Source organism: Bombus pascuorum, chromosome 10 (assembly GCF_905332965.1).
Source record: "Bombus pascuorum chromosome 10, iyBomPasc1.1, whole genome shotgun sequence".
Taxonomy (NCBI): Eukaryota; Metazoa; Arthropoda; class Insecta; order Hymenoptera; family Apidae; genus Bombus; species Bombus pascuorum.
In genome coordinates, this window is record NC_083497.1 from 7,935,033 (window position 1) to 7,958,388 (window position 23,356).

Sequence of the window (23,356 nt, forward strand, 5' to 3'; positions counted from 1 at the left end):
GAACTCTCGTACCTCTCACAACCCTGCATCCCCTTGCCCAACTTAACCCTTTTTGAAAAAAGAAAGAAAATATAGTAAGAAAGAATAATAATAACGATAAAAGAATAATACAGAAACATGGCGAGTAACAGCGTATCGTGGAGCTACGTCTCCGACGGCTCTTCGAGTTCGTTTACCGGAATAATATCGATTTTCCTCCGCAAAAAATGGTCTGCGGTCGTTAGAAACGGAATTGTTAGGGTTACCATGCAAAGCCAAGCTCGACTCTTTTTAATCTCGAATTCTTTAAAACGACCCTTCTTCGAGGCTTGCTAAAGCTAATTGGTCGGTCGAGGCAAGGTATGAATTCAATCGACTGTTAAAACTGTTTATGGATAAAAGAGAGGGTGGAGGTATGGAAATGGCAATGAAGAAGGACAAAGTACACACGTTACCACATTCAGCAAACAGATAAAAATCTGATCGAAATAAAATTGATACCTGTGATATCTTGAGATTAAAAAAGTGAAAAATATATTTACAAAAAAAAGTAGAATGTAATCTACGATTGGATCATAGATATTCAGGGAAGTAAAAAAAAAAAAGACACACACACACACGGATTCGGGGGCGGGAAACAGTGTGACAGGAATGACAAAAAAAAAAAAAAAAATTAAACGGAAGTAAAACAAAAAATGTTTAAAAAAGAGATAAATGAACGGAACGGGAAACGAAGGGCTGTGGGAGAACGGAAAAAAATTGAATAGTGTTTAAGGGATCGTACGAGGTTGGCTGAGGACTGACATTGGCTGGTGGTTCCAGGGCGATGGCAGCCCTCTGGAGGAGACGGTTCAAGCTCGAGTTCCGGTTGGTTGCCGGGTACGTCCTCCGCGAGGAACGACCACACCGGGTCTGGAACTTACCAGAGCGGAGTGCACAACTCGAAAGGTCAGGACCTGTCGTCTCTGCTCCAGCAGCATCATCATCACCATCAGCTCCACGCCACCAGCCAAGCGTCGCAGCAACAACACGCCCTAAATGCCTTGAACTCGCTCAACTCCCTGAACAGCCTGAATACCGAGCAGCTGACGATGATGCATCAGAAGCTGCAGAACAATCTTCAAACGTTGCAGCAACAGCAACAAACCGCCAGCGCGAAAAACGAGCTCAATCTGATGCTTCAATCGTGCACCAAGGAGAAGATTCAAGAGAGCATGGCGTTGTTCCATCAACAGACTCATCGTCGGTTTCATCAGCAACAGCATCATCAAACCGACAACACTAGCCAGTCTGGCAAACCAAAGTGTCCGGAGTGCGGGAAGATCTATTCGAACAATTCGAACCTCAAGCAACACATCGTGAACGTGCACACAGTTCAAACCGAGTACGTCTCCTGTCACGTGTGCAACAAGCAGTTCAAGACGAAACAATACCTCCAGATACACCTTCTGTCGATGCATGGTATCCGGAAACGGAAAAGTTATCCGTTGTATCAGATGCAGACGCAGATACAACAGCAACAATCGTCGGGTGGCCAAGTGTCTAGCGGTCAGCAATCGCAGCAACAATATGCGGCACCAGAAAGATGGTCGAACGAGGACAAACAGTGATCAGAACGCGTATCTTGCGTATCGTTGATCGATCAAAGAATTAACGAGACACGCGTGTTTCCCTTGGACGATGTTTAGGGCTGAAAAGAGAGGGGTCGATGAGAGTGGATGCTGGCAATCTGTATAGTTGACCCTAAGGAACTTTGACGAATAGCTGGGAATATTCCCGAGTAAGACAACTATGACCTCGCAATAATACTCGTAGTAGATGTACATATACACTATTGTAAAACTGCATAGGGAAATAAGTGTTCTTCGCGTAGAACATCCGTAGATAGATAGTTTTTCTCTTTTCTCTCTTTCTTTTTTTTTTTTTTTTTTTTTATTCATTTCTACCGATAGTTAGAACAAAAGAACGGAGGTGACGATAGGCAAAAGGAGGGCGAAAGAGGGTGCTGATACGAGGATTGGCCGACCTATTTTCGTATTGTACCGCAGTGCGCAGCCAATCCTTCCAGGCAGCGATAAGTAAGCGCCCGCGATTGGCCGACAGAGACTTCTTGAAATTCTCGCCCGTATTCTTATCGGCATAAATAGTAACGGATGAAGAAAGAAAGATGCGTCAGCCTCGTTTCGCGTAAAGAGAGACAGTCATTCACGGGAAAAACGTCGATAGAACTGTATTCACTACTTTTGAGGATTCACGGCCTTTAAGGGGAACCGAGCGAATAGAGAATTCTAAAGAAATAGCTGAACCGGTGAAAATAACCTTTCTAATAGAACCGAATCTTATCATGAATATTTTTCTTCTTTCCTGTCCCTTTTTTATTTGTTTTTCTTTTGAAACGAATCACATCTTTTTCTCTCTTCTTCACCGTCAATAAATTCTTTCGCTTGTGTCAGTGTGCAATTAGATTGACCGAATTACGACGGTGTATCTTTATAGGAGAAAAAAAGAAGAAATGGAGCGAATTATTTCCGACCGTGGCGTTAAAACGAACCGAATTCAGGGCGCAATATTCGCTTGTCTTTTAACGTATGTCTCTGCACAGGGTGCTTTTAAAATATTGACACGCGTGGCTAAAACTGGTAGCCAGAAATGCAGCGTCCCATTTACTCTCTGTCGCTTCCTCATCTTGACGCGTCACAGTTCGCCCTGCAATCGTATGTAAATGTGTGTCCGCTTGTGTACGTCTCTCCCTGTGTGCATTTTCAGAGGCACGAACGAAACGAGGCTCGGTACCACACATACGTACACACGTCGAATGCCCGCGCACATTTAGGCTCACGGAATTACGAGGCAGAAAGAGATAGACTGGCTTGTATTGATCTCGAGGATTCAACAAACAGCACCTAGTGCCTCCCGCCTCCTTCCTCTCTAACTTTACCTTACTCTTCCACCCTCGACCTCACCCTATCTCTCGTTTCGTTCTCCACGTGTTTCATAGGATTCAACTTGTCTCTCGGACAGAGTTTGATGAGCTCCCCCCCCCCCTTCGATAGTTTCTGAGCCAGCTTGTTAGCAGACGTTTGCTTCAATTCTCCTCATTTTCCACGCGAATTAGACCTGACACGGTGAATTTCAAGTTCGTTTATTCAAATTTCATTTTTACGATCGACCACTTTCAGTTCTACTCGAAATAGCAGATAGCAGATATGTATATAAGAGTGTATTTTGTATTTTCTAAACTTAAACTGCAATATCACGCGAAAAAGGCTTTGCATTACAATATATGTGATATCAGACCGATCTATACCATTCACGGATCGAATCGTTAACAGTGTGAGTGCGTTGTCAGCGTCGAGCCATTGGATCAGTGTTTTTCGAGGGTGAGGAGAAGAAAGTTGCACGGGACACGCGATACAAGGCCCTAGTGAGCATGGGCCACGCGATGCTAGCACACGATCAGCCTATCACCCCTATTGCGAACCCCTGGCAAAACAAACCCTGCCGGCTTATCCAATTCCACGGCATTTCCACGAATCTCTTCCATCTCCTGTCTGTGCTACCCAACCCTGACGTTCGTAGTTCCGACGTAAATGGAGGAGACTCGCATTTGTTCCAGCCACCCTCTCGCTTTCTCTCTTCGTTCATTCTAACCCTTCTCCCACCCTTCGTTTTTGCCTGCGCCTTCTCCGTTTTTACCTTCAACCCGCAATCCCTGCCATTCAAGCGGTCGGTTAGATCGTCTTGTTCTTATTTCTTGGAGTGAAACTACGTCATCTTTGAGAGCCAGTGAGCATCTAAAAGCATTCGCCGCTTTGGTTTCAACCGACACTACGAGGAAATGGTTCTACTTCCTGCCGTCGTTAAAGATGATGGCTCGCTAGCATATGTCTTTCTTCCATTTTTGCTTGTTTCTTCGTTTTTTTCTTTTCTTTTTAATCTTACGTGCAATTAGTTTCAAGTGTCATCATCATTCTAAGTTTAACGATTGTCCTAGGTTAGGGGTATTTTGGATTTCAAACAAGTTGGCTCAGGAAGAGTTTTAAAGATTCCTTTTTGGAATTTTTGCATCTGTCGCTGCTTTTTGAAATATTTAGGGTCAAGCAATTTGTAGATTTGATAAATTTGAATTCGTAGACATTCCGATGAACAATCGCAATTCCATCGAACAGAAGCTTTTTACATTGTTCACAAGTTTCTTAACGCTAGAATCACCGAAGATCGAAGTATAAAATTGATAGCATAGAAATGAAAATAGAAGTTTGGAGGCAAACCTTTCTTCATATTTATTATCCAAAAATTCATTAAAATACCCAAAAGTGCTTCGTTGTATATCCACAGGTTTATAGAACTAGTTTGGTGATTTTACTGTTAAATAAATAACGCTTTTCCAATCCTGAATCGCCACCCGAAACGCTCGAAAGGATTTTTTCCGCTTTTTCTCCAATTTTCTCGCCATTACACAGGAAATCTCCACGTAAGCTGGTGAAATCGGCTCTCCATTCGCCGCTTCACAGATTACAGTCATCTATCACCCGGATTCGATCCGGATAACCTAACCGTCCGTTTCGAACTTCGCTAGATTCTTATCAACTTGATAAGTTTGTCCGATAAAAGCGGTGTGTCTCTTCTATCGTCTAACCGACGTTCCTCGTCTTGTACGTAATATCTTTCGACATACGTGGGGTGAACATTGGGAAGAACAACTATGAGAGAAACTGCAGGGGAAGTATGAAAGTGATCGCGTGATTATCGTAAAGAATGAACGAAATATCGGTTGTGACACGCGTGTCACGTAGTTGAGGAGGACCACGAAAAAGAATAAGTTTTCCCGTCTTTAATTCCACACGCCTGTGTCTCCCATCTTACTTCTCCCTTGCTCGCTCGACGCAGAATACTGATTCTTCTGTTGGCCGAGAACTAAGGGTGGCATTAAAAGTTTCGTGGAAAAGAAGTCGAGCAAATAACACGCGAACGTATGATCGATTGCGTTCCCTAGGAAAGTGTAATCTGCCTTGGAAAGTGGTTGGGGAGAAGGGCAGAGCGGAGAGACAAAGAAGAGAGGCAGAACAGGAAATGAGATGGGATATAAGGATATTGTGGCCCACTTTGCCGTCGACGATCAGATACATAGAGGCTTTGGGGCTGGTAGAAAAAAGATGGCCACTCATAGAGGGCAGGGCAAGATCGGTAGAAGAATAAAAATGGGATTTCGTGCGATAAGCGGAACGTAGACCGTCGAGTTCAAATGTTTGCTCGTTGGATTCGCTTCTTCTTTTACCTCGTGGTTGCGTATTTTTTGGTCTCTGCTACTCTTCTTTTTTTTTTTTTTACTCCCTCTTACCAAGCTTCACCTTATCCCGATTTCATCCTGCTGTTTCTTCTCGTTTCTTGTCTCCTTAATGTTCTGGAATCCCCTTTTTCCTCGCTTTTACCCCTCGTGGCGTCCACGTGTTGGCGGAACGTGCGCGAGGAAAGGGGATGATCGACCAAGCCGAAGGGCGGTTCATCCGATATTGCGTCGTCTGGATAAATGACAATTGCAATTCCCTTTTGGAATCTATCGCATTAGTCTGTTGTCTGGACGCAAGATCGTTAGATTGCTGCGTAAAACTGTCTGTTCCTATCTTTTCTCCTTCTAATTTCGTTAACAGGAGGGTTTCGACGATAGAAACGAGGAGAAATTAAAAGATAGGAGAAGGTAGAGTTATTTGGGTTAGAAGTATCTTTGAATCCTGCTGTATTGTCTCGAAAAGAAGGAAAAGAAGTAGAACATACACGAGTTTCAACTCGGTAATATTATTTTAGCTAAATTTATCGTAACTATATTTAGTTACTTAGCGATGGTATTGCGTCAGTTATTCCGGATTGACTAATTTCCACGCGTGTTTTCGTCGTGAAGAGTCATCAACAGAATTGACAGGAGACTCCATTAACGTAAAGAATAGCAACGAAACTGGAGTAAAGAGTCACGAACGCCTTGACAGTGATATTCGTCTAGCTCTAACTTTTCCACGAGTTGTGCGTCGCAGACGTTGCCACTCGAAATTACGAAAGTTTGGCGCGCCATCAAGAAAAATGACGAACGGAGAGTGCGCGCGATTGGAGCGTGCGTGTCACATGGCGCCTTGTCCCTTTTGTTATTCTACTCGAGGCACGATTCAGGTATCGCTCTTAGTCCCATCTTATCGATTCTTTCCTTTCAAAATCGAATAAACAATAGAGGTAGGGGAAACTTGTCTGGCTCCCGTAGAGATTTCGTAACGCATGAAGAAAGAGGACATGATACGGTGGAATTAATTAAAGAAACTAAACCCCACCTCTTTTATGAACGGAGCGAGCATCTTAATTAAATTTCTCTCTAATTAATAACAGTGGTCCTTCCCTTCATGCACTTGGATACGCATATTAGAATTCATGTTATATAAATTTTCTAATTTCTGACCAGCATAGAATGCATAGGTTTCTCTCTCTCTCTCTCTCTCTCTCTCTCTCTCTCTCTATGTGCAGGCATCGCGTACACCAGGCTTATTGCGCCTAGAGCGTATCGATTGTTCCGCGTCGAACGTAGAGGAACGATAGAATGAGATTGGATTTCACGGTTGCAGCAACGACGGATGGGGTGGTGGTGCAGCACACTTTAGCAGGAAGATTGATTAAGCTGCCGCAGCCACCGCCGCCCACGCGAGGTATATTAAAGACGTGACCCGACATAAAGGAACCCCCTTCGTCTTCAGCTACCATCCGTCTCTTTCTCTCGCTACATCCACCCCTATCTTCTCTCTGACCACATTGATTTTCCGCGCCACTCTCCATCTTCTTCTTCGCTTCAACTTCCTTCTTCACTCAGTGATTTTCTCTCCACTGTAAACTCTCTTATCCTTCTCTTACTTCTCAGTTTTCTCGAAGAAATACAAACAAGTACGATGGAAGAAACGTTCCTTTCTCGTTCTCCTTCTCCTCGTCGTTGTTATCGTCTCGAGGTCTGCGGTCCTCTATCTATCGGCGGCTCGTTGTTTACTTTAGCTGTAAGCTTGGGCTACCCGAAGAAAAAGAGAGAGAGAGAGAGAGAGAGAGTTCTCTGGTCCTTGGAAAGCTTTGCAAGTTTGATTGAATTCCAACGAGTGGCCGGTATCAGGAAATGGACAAGTTGCTTCGAGGTCTGTTTCACCTTACCCGTCTCCGTCTCCTCGCCCTCTTCTCTCTACTTTTCACCCCTCTTTCCCCACATCTCTTCGTTTTTTTCCCTCTCTCCAACACGCCGCTGTCTGCTAGAAAGCTTTTAGCCTTTCCTATCCGAGTTTCGAGTCCAGACTGCGAGCGTTATTTTCGGTTCTCACGTTCGCCAGGAGGGATTAGAGAGGACGCGAGAGATTATAGAGTTTCGTTATTGCCGCGCTAAATGTTCGTTCCCGGTGTAGTTTCTGAATTAAAGGCGACCTGGACGCGCGTATAGTGCTTTTATTAAAAGCTCGCGCGCCGCTTCAATTTTAAAACAGTCTCGCGGACAGACGTATTTGAAATTAAAATAGAGCTTGAAATTAAAACGGCGAGGAAAGAAAGGAAGGGAGGAGATCGAGGATAGCGAGGGAGAGAGAATAGATATTTTATTCTGTCAGAGATATTTATGTCGAACGACCCTTTTTGTTCTATGCCGTTAATGTTCTATTTCTCATTTGAGTCCGTTTTTTTTCCTTCCACCATGTCCTAGATTGCATTTTTCATGAAGATCCCGTTAGGTTAGGTTCGTCCTGGCCATTGTCACGAATTTTCGACGTTGCGTAGATCCCAGGGAATCCAAGGACCTTCCACTTTTCTCTACAGCAACTCCTCATCAATTTCACCGAAGGTAACACCCCAGGGCCGTCTCCTGTCTCATTCTTCGTTGCTTCTCTATATCGCTATCTAACGTGTCAGGCTTTTGTCGACTCGGGATATCCGTTTTCCTTGAATCCCCCGCTGGGAGGGCTTCTCGAATAGATTCTATACGATTTCGAATGGTTAGTCCGTTCCAGATTTTTTATCGATGTTAAACAGTCAGTGAAATTCCATTTATTTCCCCGTGATTTACGACGCACGTCGATCGTACAATTAATCTTACGAAACTTAATTACACGCCGCTCGTTATCATCGTGTGACGCGGCTCATCCCTTTCGATTAAAGGACGCACGAGCTACTGCCGAGAAACAAAGCTCGTATCTCTTCTCGTCGGTAAATACGTTCGAATTAGCCGGCCCCTATCCGCGGAGACGACGCAACAAATGTCCTCTAAAAATAAGGGAAGAAACGGGAACAGAGGAGCGTTCCAGGCGAAGTCGGTTGAGCGACGCGCAAAAGCCATCGGACGTTTTCATGAACGAGGAAGAGAGGGACGAGTTGTGAGAAGGCGAGAGACGGTTACGAGGGCAGCAGCAGAGCGAGATGGGGGAAGAGGGGCTGAAGTGAGAGACAGAGCAAAGAGAGAGAGAGAGAGAGGAGAGAGAGAGAGAGAGAGTGAGAGGCCGTGCTTCCCCCGAGGGTCCCGGGATCGATCCCTGTGCAATTTCCCGCACATGTCCGCATTGATCTGCCCTCACTTGCCCCCGGCGCCCACCCTTGCCACACTGAACCACCGCCACCCCCGCTGACGCCGTCACTGACGCCGCTGCCGCCACCGCCAACCAACCACCCTTAGCTTCCTCGGGATCCCCACGATCGTCCAAACACCCGTCTCTCACGCCGTTTCACTGTCCAAAGTCGTTCGAACTACTCTTCCAACCATCCCCGCGGATTCAACCCCTTATATAGTTTTCCCTTTATAGTAGCGTGCCTTAGAAAGAGGAACGGTGCTTGACACGCGGGTCTTGTCACGCGTCACACACGCGATACGCCCCGAGGCATACACGATTTTTCAATTTAAGGAAAAAGAAAGAAGGAAAGGGAGACACCGATACTGTGTATTGGGTTTCGTGATTGGCAGGTTCTTCCGGTCTCCCAGGGGATTGCACGTCTCTCGACAAACGTGTCGCTTTGGAATTTCGTATATCCTCGCGACGCCAGGGTTAATTAAGAGAACGACGGAAGGGAGGAATTACCGACGTAGATGTAACAAAGAACGCGCGAAAACGAGTCGACGAGCGAAAGGACAAAAGTTATTCGACCGAGCACCGCGACGCTCTTCGCTTTTTCTCGCCGATTCTTTTTTCATCTTTTCTTTTTTTTTCTCTCTCTCTCTTGCTCTTCGTGGAGCTTCACGAGAAGGCTCGTAAAAACTTGGCTATGACGAGGGGCGTCGCGGTGGAAGTGGATGCGCACGAGGGCCACGAGTTCGTAGGCAACAACGTGGGCCACCTAAATTAAACTTTTCTCTCCCGGTTCTCTCGCGCCACGTCCCTCCCCACCTCTCTGTCCGTTCACCGAGCCCCCATACATCAGCCTGTCATAAACCTAAGCCGTGCCGAGCCGCGTTCGATGTAACCGATCGTTAAAGAAACTTCGCTACCGGAAACCAGGTGTACCTTCCGACGGGAATAACCGTTCGAAGGAACTCGACGCGCGGCACGCGGGACGGATAAAGAGCGAGGTTATTGATCGCTTCGAAATTGCTCGACTTCCCGAGGAAACGCTAAACTGGGCCTATTGAAAAGCTGAAGCTTTGCTCGAACTTTCGCGTCGGTCTTACTTGAATTTACAACGCGATAAAAGGAGAAAGAAGACAGAAGGAATTTTAATATCGAAAGAATCTTTTATTCGATAAAAGGAATATTGGTAATAATCTTTGCATCCTTGCAGTTAAGAACAAGATCGTCTTCGTAAACTTTCCATAAAAGAATTCTTTTTTCAAAAAATACTATTTTCCTATAGAGATTGTTAGAAATTTTTTTATAGTCAGTTGAAAGTTCGATCGATCAAGGAAGATCTTATCTTTCTAGAATTTTCATTAAAAAATCTTTCCTCGAGATACGAAATTTTCGTGCGAAGGGAGAATACAAATAATTAGAGAAATTTATAGCCGGTTGGGAGTTTGATTGACCGAGAACCAATGAAAAGGATCCTCCGCGAAAGGAAGGCTACAGTGATTTTCCCCTGATTAGTCCCCCAGGGAGAGTCAATGGCCGACATGATTGAAAGGATCTAAAGTTTTGCCTGCGTTAGAGAGCCGACTAGTCTCGATGTATTCGTTGGTATAGAGAATTACCCAGCGGTTTCATGACGATACGCACGCGGTCGTTCGCGGGATCGACGTTTCCAAGACATTTCGTTGCGTAAGAGGAGACAGACAGCGAAGAACTTTACCGGAAAGCCGAAGACATCGATCTTCGACTTCCCTTCGGCCAATCAGCGTGCTGACTGCTTCTTGAGAAGCGGCTCCTCGTTAATGCAGCGCAATTCGTCGGAGCGACGCCGCTAATGGAATGGCGCAATCATCCCAGCCTCGCTACTGAAGCTCCTTCCTCGTCAACACCGTTCCTTCCTTTCTCGTCTGTCGCTTATTAGTTTCTTTCTTTCATTGCTTTCGTTCTTTTTTTTCTTTTCCTTTTTTCTTCGTGTTGGACTTCTAACCTCTTCGTTGTTTCTCAGTTTTCTCAATTTACATCTGGCTCTTTTTTTCGAAGTAGAATGCTGTTCTTATTCGTTCTACTTCCATTTCTCCTGTTGCTTTCTTCCATCTTTTTTCTTTGGAATTCTTTGGTTTCTTGATGTAATCCATCCGGATCTATAGCTCTTAGGCGAGAGTAAAATGTTTCAATTTTTGAGATATTTTTACGATATCGATGAATAAACATTTTCTGCATTTTTGAATAGTCGCTACTATAGATACATTCTGTACTTCTCATCGTCTGTCTATATTTCATAGCGCTTCTGTGGTCCTTCTGTCACAGGGCCACCATTCCATTTCTACCCTCGTGCTTTCTCTTCCGGTTCGGCGTTTCTCCCCATCCCCCGTCATTCCCGACGTTCTATCACTCTCTTCCGACCGATCGGCTCGAAGGTCCGTTGTAATCAAGCGCGCACGTACATTTCCCACCCTAATCGATCGAACTCACTGGTACAATTACTCAGCCGACTGTCTTACGTGATTCTATCTCGCGTAGAAAAAGTTTCCTCATAATTATTCGAATTTTGCTCGGTTCTTTACTACCACGGTTACTTTTACGGTTACACGTGGCCTTTCTATATTTATTCTATACAGTAAACCGAAATTCTTGTAAGCAAAGCGAACGTGTTGCGCTAACTATACTTTGTATACAAAATATCTGGCAACTAGTGACACAAAAAAAATACCTCAAAATATAAATACTTACAGTTAATCTATCGAATTTTCGAATCTTCAAGCAGATTTTCATTTTTCTCGAAAGGATTTTTATATGCAAAAACATTTTTCCTGCGTTTTCGAGGTATTTTTTCATAAAAAATTACACTTCACTCGTTCTTACTATCAGTTACCAGACACACTGTATCTAATGGTAATAAATTCGTGCAACTCGCAATAAAGTCTCGATTCAAATGAAAAAGATGAAAAAGAAAGCGAAGGAATTGGATGGTTGAAAAAACCTTCTAGCGCAGGTGTCATTTTTACCATTCGTTAGCACGTTTACTTTCATCATAGATAACAACCGGTATTTCAAAACCGATTCGAGGCTGGAACGTGCAGCGTGACCTTAATTCCGAGCAGAACGCGGCAGAGCCGATACGTAAATCATCGTTGAATATGGTTTTCCGGGTGTATGTACCGTTCACGTAATTCTAATAAATCGGCTCGTCCCAGCGCTGTAAATCACAAGCTGCGCGCAAAACTCTCTCTGTGCGGTGACCGCGGATCGCTTTTTCCATCGTGCGAAGCTTCTTATCCCGGTCATATTTCACCAGGCCAAGATTAATCCTTATTCTCGCTGATTCGACTTGTAATAGACGATCGACGTTAGCACACAATCGTAAATTAAACGCGATTTCATCAGACGTAAAGTTAATAACGTTTTCGAATAGTGGAGGTAGAGGATGGTCCTCTATGGTTCTCTAAACAAAGTGGCGGAATCCAGAGTAACGGAATGAATCGGAGGGTGGCACAATACTTATGGAAGACAATTTCGAAGGCGGATACCTGTCACGTCGTGCCTGCACATTCTTGCCCTTTTACGTAATGAGACGTGCACGAAAGTGGGAGAGGCCTTTTGCTTAGAGATTCGTAGGAAAGATAGTCGTAACGAGGCGTAGAGGGTGGATCAATACGAGGGTTCTTACGTAGTTCGCACACTCTCTCTCTCTTTCTGACTGTCTCCTCCTTTCTTCGTACTCCTCCTTCCTCCTCTAACGACTCCACCCTGTCTTTCGTCTTCGCTTATCTTACTCTTACATCTGAAACTCCCTTTTGTCTGAGTTCTTCTCTATTTTTGTTTCTTTTTTCTTCGCCTTTATATTCTGGCCTCTCCTTTTCTTATTCCCCTTTCTCCCTCCGCTACTTCTCTCTCTTTCTCTCTCTCTCTCTCTCTCTCTTACTCTTACTCTCTTACTCTCTTACTCTCTGGCATCGAGAGCTTGGAATGCACGAGGACGAAGGTGGCGACGTTGTGGAGGATCATATACGTTTCTCTTCTATCTTCTGTCACCTACGATTCTGTCGACGAGGCGCGAGCAGAAGACCACTTCCGGTGACCGTCTCCCGCGGCTGTCGCTGGACCCGATTGAAAAAGAACGTCTTACGATTAGAGAATAGTGGAGAGGAAAAGGGAACGATCCGACAAGACGGCTTCAGTTTCGATTAACAGGCTCTGAAACACAGTTTAAGGTCTCAAGGGATGGATCGAAGGAAGCGTGCGCAGGTAGCCCGAATTACGCACGAGTTCCGTGATCTATGCGCTGGTTTCGCCACGAATCGACGTAGAGTTAATTTGTTAAACGAGATCAACGTTGACAGCTACAACATCATCAACATCAACAACAACTACAACAACACACCAAACATCCTACAACCGGGCATGCCCTGAGAGTACGAGAGTAGCCTGCGTGCGTGTGTGTTCAGGTATGAGAGTGCGTGTGCATGAAGTGCAGCCTGTGTGCACGTGGCAGAGGAAGAGAGAGAGAGGAAAGATCGATCGGGTACGATATCGTGTGGCCCGAGGGTGCGGAACACGATCGAGAGAGAAAGTGAGAAAACGTTGAAGACAAGAGAGGAAGAGAGAGAGAGAGAGAGAGAGAGAGAGAGAGGAAGAAAGAGAGAAAGAGAGAGAGAGAGCAAGAAAGAGGAAAGGAACACGTGTGAGAGGCTGGTCACACGTGTGTGACTAGTGTGTGGGCGTATGTCGGTGAGAAGAGAGGCTTAATGTGTGTGCACGTATATGAGAAGGAGCAACTGCTATATGATTGTGTGTGTTGAGAAGAGCAAAAGAGAAGAATGGACGCTTGTGAGAAAAAGAACGAACGAAACGACAGAGAGAAATAAATCCTGAATGTAAAAGGGAGAGAGTGAGAAAGAAAGAAATGAAAGAGAATCAACTGACGGGCACGTCCTGGTTGTAGGATCGGTGATGCCGAAGAGGGAGGAAGCCGCGATGGCGGCGGTGGCTGCGGCCGCCAGCGAAACTACGCAAGCCGTGGAGAATTTCGCGAGACTCTACACGGCACTGCGCCACGACGATGCTAGGCCTCTCTGTCGTTACTGCGGCAGAAGCTACTCGTCGCCGAGCAACCTTCGGCAACACGTGAAAAATGTCCACTCGAATTGGCCGCCGCCGGAGACGTGGCCGCAGTGCAACGTGTGCGGGAAACGGTGCAAGACCAAGCATTACCTGATCAATCATCAGCTTCAGGCGCACGGAATACACCAACGGCCCAGTCTGAACAATCCTAATCAACAGCAGCATCAGTCACCCTCTTCGTCCTCCTCATTGCCATGAGTACGGTTCTCGTCGTCTGCCGTCCCGTTCTCGTCGAACAGCATCCACAAAAAACGATCCGCGACCAGATGAAGTCGGGGGTTGTTCTTGCATGTCATTCGTCGATACAGGATGACCGTAATTGGTACAGAAACGAATCGAGATTTTCGATCGGATTATTTTAGAATTCGAAATGGTTGCTGTCATTGTATCCATGGTAGATATTATCCGGTTTCGGTTCGATTTCGGTCGGCTTATCGTCGCGTTATTTTTACAAAAGAGAAGATATTCGAGAAAATCAGGTTACGTCCTGATTCGTATTTATACATAGAACGAGGGAGGTTAAAACGGTTAAAGCGTGACGTTCGAGGTGTGGTCGCCTGTATCAGCGAGGTCACATTCAGATTCCTATTTTCTACAGACTTTAAGCAGATGGCAGACGAAGTGATCAAGAATTCTTGCGATAGACAAGGAACTTTACCGTTTTACAGTGTAACGAGGTACGCTTAACGTTCCACGATCACGGATATCATACATAGAAAAGACAGTATAATAGACACGGTACGAACGAAAGGTCCGTAATAAGATTTCCGGCAAGTTCGAAGATAGACGTGGCAAACATGAAAAAGTATAATACACTCGATCGCTTACGTAAAGTAAAAGGGGTATTTTCTAAGTTAACACGTAATAAAGAACGCTTACACACCTCCGCCACCTTCGAGCCAAAATCCGCGTGGATCTGGTTTTGGAGTCGATGAACTATAATATCCGGGGAAGCGTGTTCAGCCACCCCACGCATACGCGCGCGTATATTCACAGAGAGAATCGAACGGTTTCCGTAATAATCTGGCACGTGAGATTCTGCCGGGACACGTTCAAGCGTCTCTACCGTCAGTATTCGATTTACGCGGTGATTGCGCGAATTCCGTGCAGTCCTCTGTCTGCCAATTGCGCGCGATATCGAGCAGAGAGAGAGAGAGAGAGAGCAATTAGCGATCCGCCAGATATACCAGTAACCGGTAACTATTTGCGGGAGACGTAACCTCTCTAGATATTCCGCATGAATCAATGGGGGGATACGGGTGGGTAAGGATTTACAGGGAAAATCCGGGGGGTTGGAAGGCGGTTTGAACACATATTCGCGCGCTTTGGTACTCTCTGTTTTTATTAGGGAGGGGCTTGGGTTTGAGTTTATGGTGGTGGTGGCTGGTGGTAACGTTGGTGTGGTGGTGGTTGCAGATCACGGGCTCGATGAGGCAGAGGGCGCGGCTTACCACCACCACCACAGCCATCACCAGCAACATCATCGGCATCGTCATCATCATCCACTATCCGTTCCTCCTCCTCACCATCATCATCATCAGGCGCTACAGGAAGACGACCAGCAGCAACAGCAGCAAGACCAGTCGACCACTACCGCATCCACCACGAGCACCACTACGACCAAGTATCAACGGAGCCCGGCGGACTACAGGCAGCAAAAGATGATACGCGATCATCATCAACAGCACGGTTACAGGTGTCCCCTTTGTTGTAGGACGTTACAGGATATCAGTACGATGAGGGCTCACTTGGAGCATCATTATCCGCGAGACTCGCCCACATGTCCCGTTGCCTCTTGCGCGAAAACATTCTCTCACCCTAACAGCGTGAGGAACCACATGCGTTTGAAGCATCCGGTGCAATGGGATCAGATAAAGACGCTTAGATGGACTTACGTCTGATAAAGAGGCAACGAACGATCGCTGGCTATCTGTCTGGGTTACATTAAAATCTCGTAGTCATTTTATTTTTCTTGTCGCGTATATCCAATTTCGTATTTTTTAAATGTTTTTTTTTTCTTCTTCTCGGTTAAATATTGCTATCTGTTCTTCGTTTGTTTCTAGAAGTACCTTGTTCGGTATGCGAATTCGAATTTGAACGCGACTTTTTTATTCCCTTTGTTGCGTCGTTTCATCGATCCGAGCACACGTGTCTCGGTATCTGTTTCTTGGACACGGTGGAGGGTGCGTTTCTACGAAAAGGTCTCGCGTGCCAGAGTCTATAATCGTTCGAAGGGGTTGTATACGCGATTTTACGAGCTGGTTGAATGTAAGTATACCATCGGTACGATATGGTAGCAGCGGAGGAGGAGAGGAGGGTTGAGAACGATTTCGAGGCGAGTTACGTTTAGGATGACATTGTCCCTTTTTAGTGCTTTATTCTCGAGACGTCGCACAACCACCCACCTCTCTTCCTGACAATTAATGCCCACTGAGAAGCGCACACTTTGTAAATATATTCGGGAGATTATTATTATTATTATATATATATAAAAAAAGAGATGAAAAGAGAAGGAATATATTATATATAAATATATAAATATAAATATAGAGATATATATATATATATAAAGATTAAATCTATATATATATAGAAGAGAGAGAGAGAGAAAGAGTTGATTTTGTATAAAAAGAAAAAAAAATGTACGAAACAGTATTTCTAGTAGAGCCTGATTAAAGAAAAAAAAAAGAAAAAAAGATAAAAAGGAAAAAACTGTAGTCACATCAATAGAGATCGTGTATTAATAAGGTCGACGTTGTTTGTAAGACTACGATGTTGACGATAATATAATTAATGATTAGGTTAACGTATCTTAAACAAGAGAAAACAATGTTCCTCTAAAGCTGAGTAAGCCAGCCTTACGTTAACGAGCGTAGTTTTTAAGGAAAAGCGTAAAACACGAGTCGGGAAAAGTTTTTAGTCTACGGGCGAAACGTAGTCGAGTTTATAACAGTAGAAGAACGGAACGATAAAATATTGGGAAAGGAAAGAACGGCGCGTAGAAGGAAGAATGTTTGAACGCGTATCGGGACTAGTTGTGCGATGCTTCCGTAATCGTTATTCGATGAAACGCGCCGCAATACGAATATTAATACGTATATTTACACGTACACACACACGCGTAGAGAAACATAGAATATACGAATATATATTGAAACGACAGACGATATAACGCGTCAGCGAACGTTGGAGAAACGATCGACCAGCACATGATGAACAGTCGATTCAAGAACAGCGCCTAGCCTTATTTTTCTACAGTCTTGTGTTTTTTCGTCAGTATTCCCTAGGTAAAGAATATCCCCCGATCAGGTTAAGTTTTTTCGACACACCGATGTACGATAGTTACTAGAGGATACGCTGCGAATAAAATTACGAGGAAAATATATATAAATATAAATATATTATATATTCGCGTGCACGAGTTGTTGGTTGCGCAAGTGAAAAAGAAACGATCTCTATTCTTCGTAGATACGACGATGGTGGTTAGTCTCGAACGATCTTTTTATTTTCCGGTGAACTCGATATCCTATAACTTCTGATTTTTGATTTCACAAGTTGCTCGATAAAAATCACTTTCACAAGCGACAGCTCGTGCCACGAACAATGTATAGAGCATCATACGCACTATTTTAGCAGATACTAGCGTACGTAAGATTATACATAAGACACACGAAATGAAGTATATACTATTTAAGTAATGCTTTGTACAATAAAAGGTATTCAAAGAAGCTGACGTGGCTCGTCAATCTTCGTTCCAATGGATCCACATTTGTTCAGTTTACCAAGCCAAGACTAATATGAGTTCTACAACGGAACTACGTTTTTTTTCCTTAAGTTCTCTCTGTCTTTCGTTTTCTATCTAACGTTTATTTCTTATTTCTTTCCATGCGGTTTAATTGTCTGGGGCTTGCGCTACCCTTAGCTGCAAGATTCTCGGCAAAAAAAAAAAAAAAAGAAAAAGAAAAAAAAACTACGACGACAGACGACTTTCACTCGGGAAACTCAGCTTCATCAGCCTTTTGTTTGTCTTCTTTTTTCAGTCGCTCGCCGCGGTTTGGACATGATGCGGGTCCGCGCCACAGATCCACGTCCCTGCCCGAAATGCGGTAAGATCTATCGATCTGCCCACACGTTGCGCACCCATCTGGAAGATAAGCACACGATCTGTCCTGGCTATCGTTGCGTTCTCTGTGGCACCGTGGCCAAGTCAAGGAACTCTTTGCATTCGCACATGTCGCGGCAGCATCGTGGAATCAGCACCAAGGATCTACCAGTACTACCGATGCCGAGTCCGTTCGATCCTGAACTGGCGTCGCGTCTATTGGCCAAAGCGGGTGTCAAGGTGAGTCCAGCAGAATTACGAGCTCGTGCCAGTCCCACGGGACCCAGAAGGGGTGACATGAGACTGGAGATACCTCGAGGAGGTGCGCCATCCGAGGCCGGAAGCAGCATCTGCGGCGGAGACGACCCGGAAGACCTTACGCTGCCGCTCAGTCTGAGGTATGGATCACCGACGCCCAACAATAACACTGTGATCACCAAAGTAAGCGGTAGCAACAGCAGCAGCAGTACCAAGAATTCGACTGCGACGGCGATTGCGGCCAAATCTTTAGACACCATGCACGGCAGCCGTGAGCCAAACACGGCGCCTCTTCATCCACCCGGACATCTTCATCCGAGCCATCATAACACCAGCGCCACTGGATCGGCGATCATCGATACGTATTTACAATTTATCGCGGAGAATTCCGGATTGACCACAATGGGGATTAGTCCTGAACAAGCTGCTGCGGTAGCGGCTGCACACGCGGCCAAGATGGCTCACATGAGCGCGATGGATAAATTAGGCAGTCGTGGGATCGAAGATTATCCTATGATCGGTAGAGATGAGGGTCGAGGACCGGGAGTAGTGCACGAAGATCGTCAGGATACGTTGCAGGATAGGCACGTTGGACTTTTGGACGAAGGCGAGTCGTCCGGTGGCGAAGAAGATGACTTTAGCGAGAACGAGGAGCCAGAGATCGTTAAAGCTGAATAGATGGCACGTTGGCGGTATCCCGCGACCAGAGTTGATGACACGTGACCTCAGTAGGAAGTGCTTCTGAAGAGACGTGTCCTGTATCTTGGATCCAGCACGTCCTCTTCCTTTGCAGTCAAATCCATCCACTACCTCAGACTTACTCCAGTTTTCTTTTCGTTACGAGAGATAGAACTCTTTTGTTTTTGTTCCAAAGAAAGAAGAAGGAAGAAGATGAGAAAACGAAGTCACTGCAGACCACATACGTACACGTGGTCTTTGGATTGGAAAATGAATTCCTCCTTCGTTACAGAGAAACAAACGGAGTTTTTCGTTGCCCACGGACACACGTACGCCCTCCTCACACACATGTACACACGTGTGTATATGCGCGTATACAGTTTTTAGCCCGTTTAAAATATTCCATCTGTCTACCTCAGTGAACACGATAAACGATAAGTGATAGGACAGACCAAGGTGAATGAATCTCATGAATCATGAACTTAGAGGGAAGTAATATGGTGAAACGATCGGAGATGAAGAGAGATCTATCGCCATGGCTATTCAACAATGTCAGTTGCGTTACAGCGAAAGTTCATGTGAAAAAGATATATTGCGATGAAAAAATCAACGACTGTGTTTTTATAGGATCGCAAGCGAAAGTATGCGAGCGAACCGAGAAGCGAGGCAATGCCAAGGCAACTGTTTGATTCCTTTTATTTTCTAAGGGTTAAAAAAGAAAAGAGGAAAAATCAACAAAGAACGGTGATCGTCGCGTATACGCGATTGGCGGAAGATATTATTATTATATTATATTATATTATTATATATAAATGTTGAGGAAAAATATATATTGTCTAGATTTATAGAGAAGTTAGTGTACAACGGCACGTACGTACGTACACGGTACACACATAAAAGAAGTAAAGTAATGGCTAGAGTGGATACGTGTAGCGCCAGGGTTAGCACCCTTTGTATTTTTTAGAAGAGTGCACTTTCCAAGTATACACTCACCTGCAAACATGCGTATACAAGGCACTACGTACATTAAATACACTCTCACACATTCTGCATTCTACTTTTTAACGTATTGTGGTAATACACATACACATATACACAAATATATATGGAATATTGGATATATATGGAAAGTTATGTATTATCGCGTGATATAAAATTACATGCGGTTGTGTTTTCGCAGATTAAGAGTCGCTCTAGAAGCGCGACGATTAATGCGATTGTTAACTGTCTACTCGCTTTATCGTAGGAAAAGAGGCGGAATATAGAACGGAACTAGACCGGGTAGTTTAACGTGTCAATCGGCAAACGAGAAATCTTAATGCTGGTTTATGTTTAGCGAAGTCGACCAAACTTTCTTTAATAGCCTGGAGAGAATTCTTAGGACAACGTGATAAATGGTGTCAGGATTCGAGATAGAAAAAGAACGAGATATTTCTTGCACGATCCTCGAGATGATGCGTTTTGAAACTGGTCAGTTCAACTTGAAATTTTGCTCTGTTTTGAAATTAGAATTAGATAAAGTAGCGCGCGAACTAAGAAAAGAAAGCTTCAACTTAGAAGAATCATAAAATAATCGAGAACAGTCTCTTCTTGTCGTTCCTTTCGTCATGTGACACCCCCCCCCCCCCACGTTCTTCTATTCGATCGAACCCGTCGATTAATCGAACTGGAAACAAAAATCCATCTCCCAGGGCTTGCCATGACCTTTCTAGTACTTAAGTTCTTTTTTCGGCTTGGGCGATTTTCTTCTTTCTTGAGGGGAACGACAAGATTCTTTCACCCGTGGACGAGATCTGCTCATAGACGATTAGTTGCTCGTGTACTTTTTTTTTCCAAAAGAATAATGAGAGTGAAAGAAGGAAAAATGTGATGCAAGGAAAGGAACTGATAATATAGAATCACGAGTGGAACGAGAACCACGATCCATCTTTTCTTCATGTTCGTGTTGCTTTTGCTTCTGGACCATCCAAGTCTTTTTCCGCATTCTTGTATGTCTTTGACTCATCTCGATCAACGATCTCCTTCTGTCAACCCGCGCTATTTATAAACCGGTTGATATTTCTTTTCCAACGAATTTTCGCTTCACGATACGTATATATAGGATTTTTAATATTATCGTATCTCATTTCAGTCATGCTCTTGAATTTTACAAACGTGATTCTCGTTCTTCGAGTGATATGTAGGATGAAGAAGAAGAATAAAAAAAAAAAAGAAAAAAAAAATAGAGGAGGAAGAGGCAGTTTCGAACTCGTAGATCGCAATTATGCGTGCGATTTCGTGTTTAGGCTCGAAATGTATAATACTAAAATGGTTCCTACTAACTGAATACATACACGAGCTACTTTGATTTTATGGTATACTTTGAGAATACATATTATATATATATATATATATATATCTGTGTGTGTGTGTGTATGTATGTATGTATGTACATATTACACATATGTATGTATGTATATATATGCGCACACACGCGCGCACGCGCGTACACACTCACACACACTCATAATTAGGTACGTCTAGAGAAAAGAGAAACTTAGCAATACGTAGTGGCGCAACGCGATTTAAACGTTAGGATTCCTTCCGTTCCGGGTTTTCTAGTATAATGACTATTATTTTGTCTTTTCTTATTCTTTTTTATTGTTTTGGTTATATCTTTTTTTTGTTCTTGGGCGTATGTGCGTGAAAGACAGAGAACGGTAAGTAACGAGGGAATTAAAGAATCGATTCTGTCTGATGACAAATCCTTTTTGTAGGTGTTTAGTACCTACTTTCTTTTTTTTTTTTTTGGCTAGGTTTAGTAGGTTGTACACAATACAATACTCGAAGTATACTAATCCTTTCTTAGCTTGTAAGAGAATTTTACCGATGAAACACAGGGATTCTCAGTGACTTTACCAGGCCACTGACGATACGAATACATCGTTCACGAACGTAAACTGTGTATGTATCTCTGCGTGAGGCGATACGTCCAGAAAGAGAGGGAGAGAGAGAGAGAGAGAGAGAAAGAGAGAGAGAGAAAGGTTAAATTTTACATAGATTCGGAAAATCAAAAACGAAAATGTACACTAATCAAACGTGGACAAGCGCGAAACGAGCAAACTTTTTTACGAGTAGCGTCGATTCTCACCCTTTCCGGTACGAATTCTCGAGAGTCATTTATTAGGGATTTAAGCTGTAAACCGAAGCTATAAACATTTTATTCAAGACAATAATTACACAAACATGTGTTTGGAAGAAACGTGTTATCGGAATTATCAGGCCGTGAGATTTGCAACGAGTTTGGGCGAGTTCGACGCTGAGATTCTCGAATTTTTTAAGCTTTATATTGTATATACGTACGAGGGTATCTGTATACGATCGAAATATTTGTATACGAATCACGCAAAGAGGCCATGTAAATCGTAACGAAGTAAAATTTACTCATTTACGGTGACTCGTCTATTATGGGTCCTCGAAACGTGATATTTTAATGCTTGTGAAATTTTTAATCGCTCGTTTCCTGCCGACGAATCCACGAATTAACACGTCACGAGGTTACAACTGGAAGCTTCGTAGATAGACATGTTTTAGATCGAGGAAAAGAATATGGGAATGATCGATCGAGACGCGAATCCAGGTCTAATCGGTACAAAGAAACCACTTCTTGCCTTGAAAAAAGCTCTCTATAAATATTACGCATCAGGCGTGATCATATTGCGAGACAAAAGTTAAAATGAAGGATAAGGGAAAAGGAATCGGAAAAAATGGGAAGAAAATAATAAAAGATTCTTCTCAGAAGAAAAAAATTCTTCGCAGAGTACAAATTTAATTCGCGGTGTTTTATCCAGAGCGAACAGATTAAAAATAAGAAAAAACAAGGAGACGGGAAAAATTAATAACGAAAAAATAATAGACACCGATCGAAGGAGGAAGCTAAAAGGTTTTCTAGGTATCGTTAAACGCGTTTGTGACAACCGTCTGTCCAGATCGGGATGAAGAGAGGAAAATGGAAAATCGGATTGATCGTTTTCTTCGTGCCATTGTGAATAATTAATCGAACGCGGCGAGGTTTAAGACTTTCTTTACCGTTTTTTTTTTTTATAAAAATCATTTTCGTTCAATGTTCTATTGTTTTTCATTATCGCTAAGAAGTATATGTTGCGTAGAAAGTGTCTCCATATTGATTGCCAACCGTTTATGACGATCATCGAATCGTACACGCGTTGATCAATCGCGTGCAAAGTTGGTGAATAATTCATTGATCTCGTCTATAGACTTTCTTCTTCGTTTTTCTTTAGTCTTTTGAAAACGAAAATTTTTTTTGTTTCTTTTTTTACTGTGCGAATAGAGGCGGCGATCTTACCAATCGTCGCGGTAAATATACGTTATTATACGAACATGTACACTGCACAAACACGTACACATCGAAATATACACTTACACATGTACAGACTCGTTGAATGCTGCATAGAGTACACACACGTACACACACGTTATAAGGAAGCATTATAGTTAAAAAAGAATTGGCGGGGTGCGTTCGTCTCCCTTATGAAGTGACAGATATTCACGCCCCTTCCTGCAGATCATAGTTTTCTACGACAGTATTTATATAGCTATATATATAAATATATATATACACATATATGTATACAATCAGAAGTATATTGTATATATATATATACGA

General features: G+C 43.7%; 1 protein-coding gene across 6 annotated transcripts in view; it reads left to right on the top strand.

Moving 5' to 3' along the window:
* Window positions 1-22,767, top strand: part of LOC132911317 (protein abrupt) — a 68,932-nt gene extending 46,165 nt beyond the window's left edge. For 2 of the 6 annotated variants that reach the window (XM_060967911.1, XM_060967912.1), the window contains exon 6: window positions 17,693-22,767. In XM_060967911.1, coding sequence (XP_060823894.1) covers window positions 17,693-18,690 — 998 coding nt within the window. In that variant the 3' untranslated portion in view covers window positions 18,691-22,767. Of the gene's footprint in view, window positions 1-801; window positions 1,760-13,473; window positions 17,381-17,692 lie in introns of those variants that run through there. The other 4 variants (XR_009658962.1, XR_009658961.1, XM_060967913.1 and 1 more) reach the window with 4 other exon arrangements.
* Window positions 22,768-23,356: the final 589 nt, after the last annotated feature.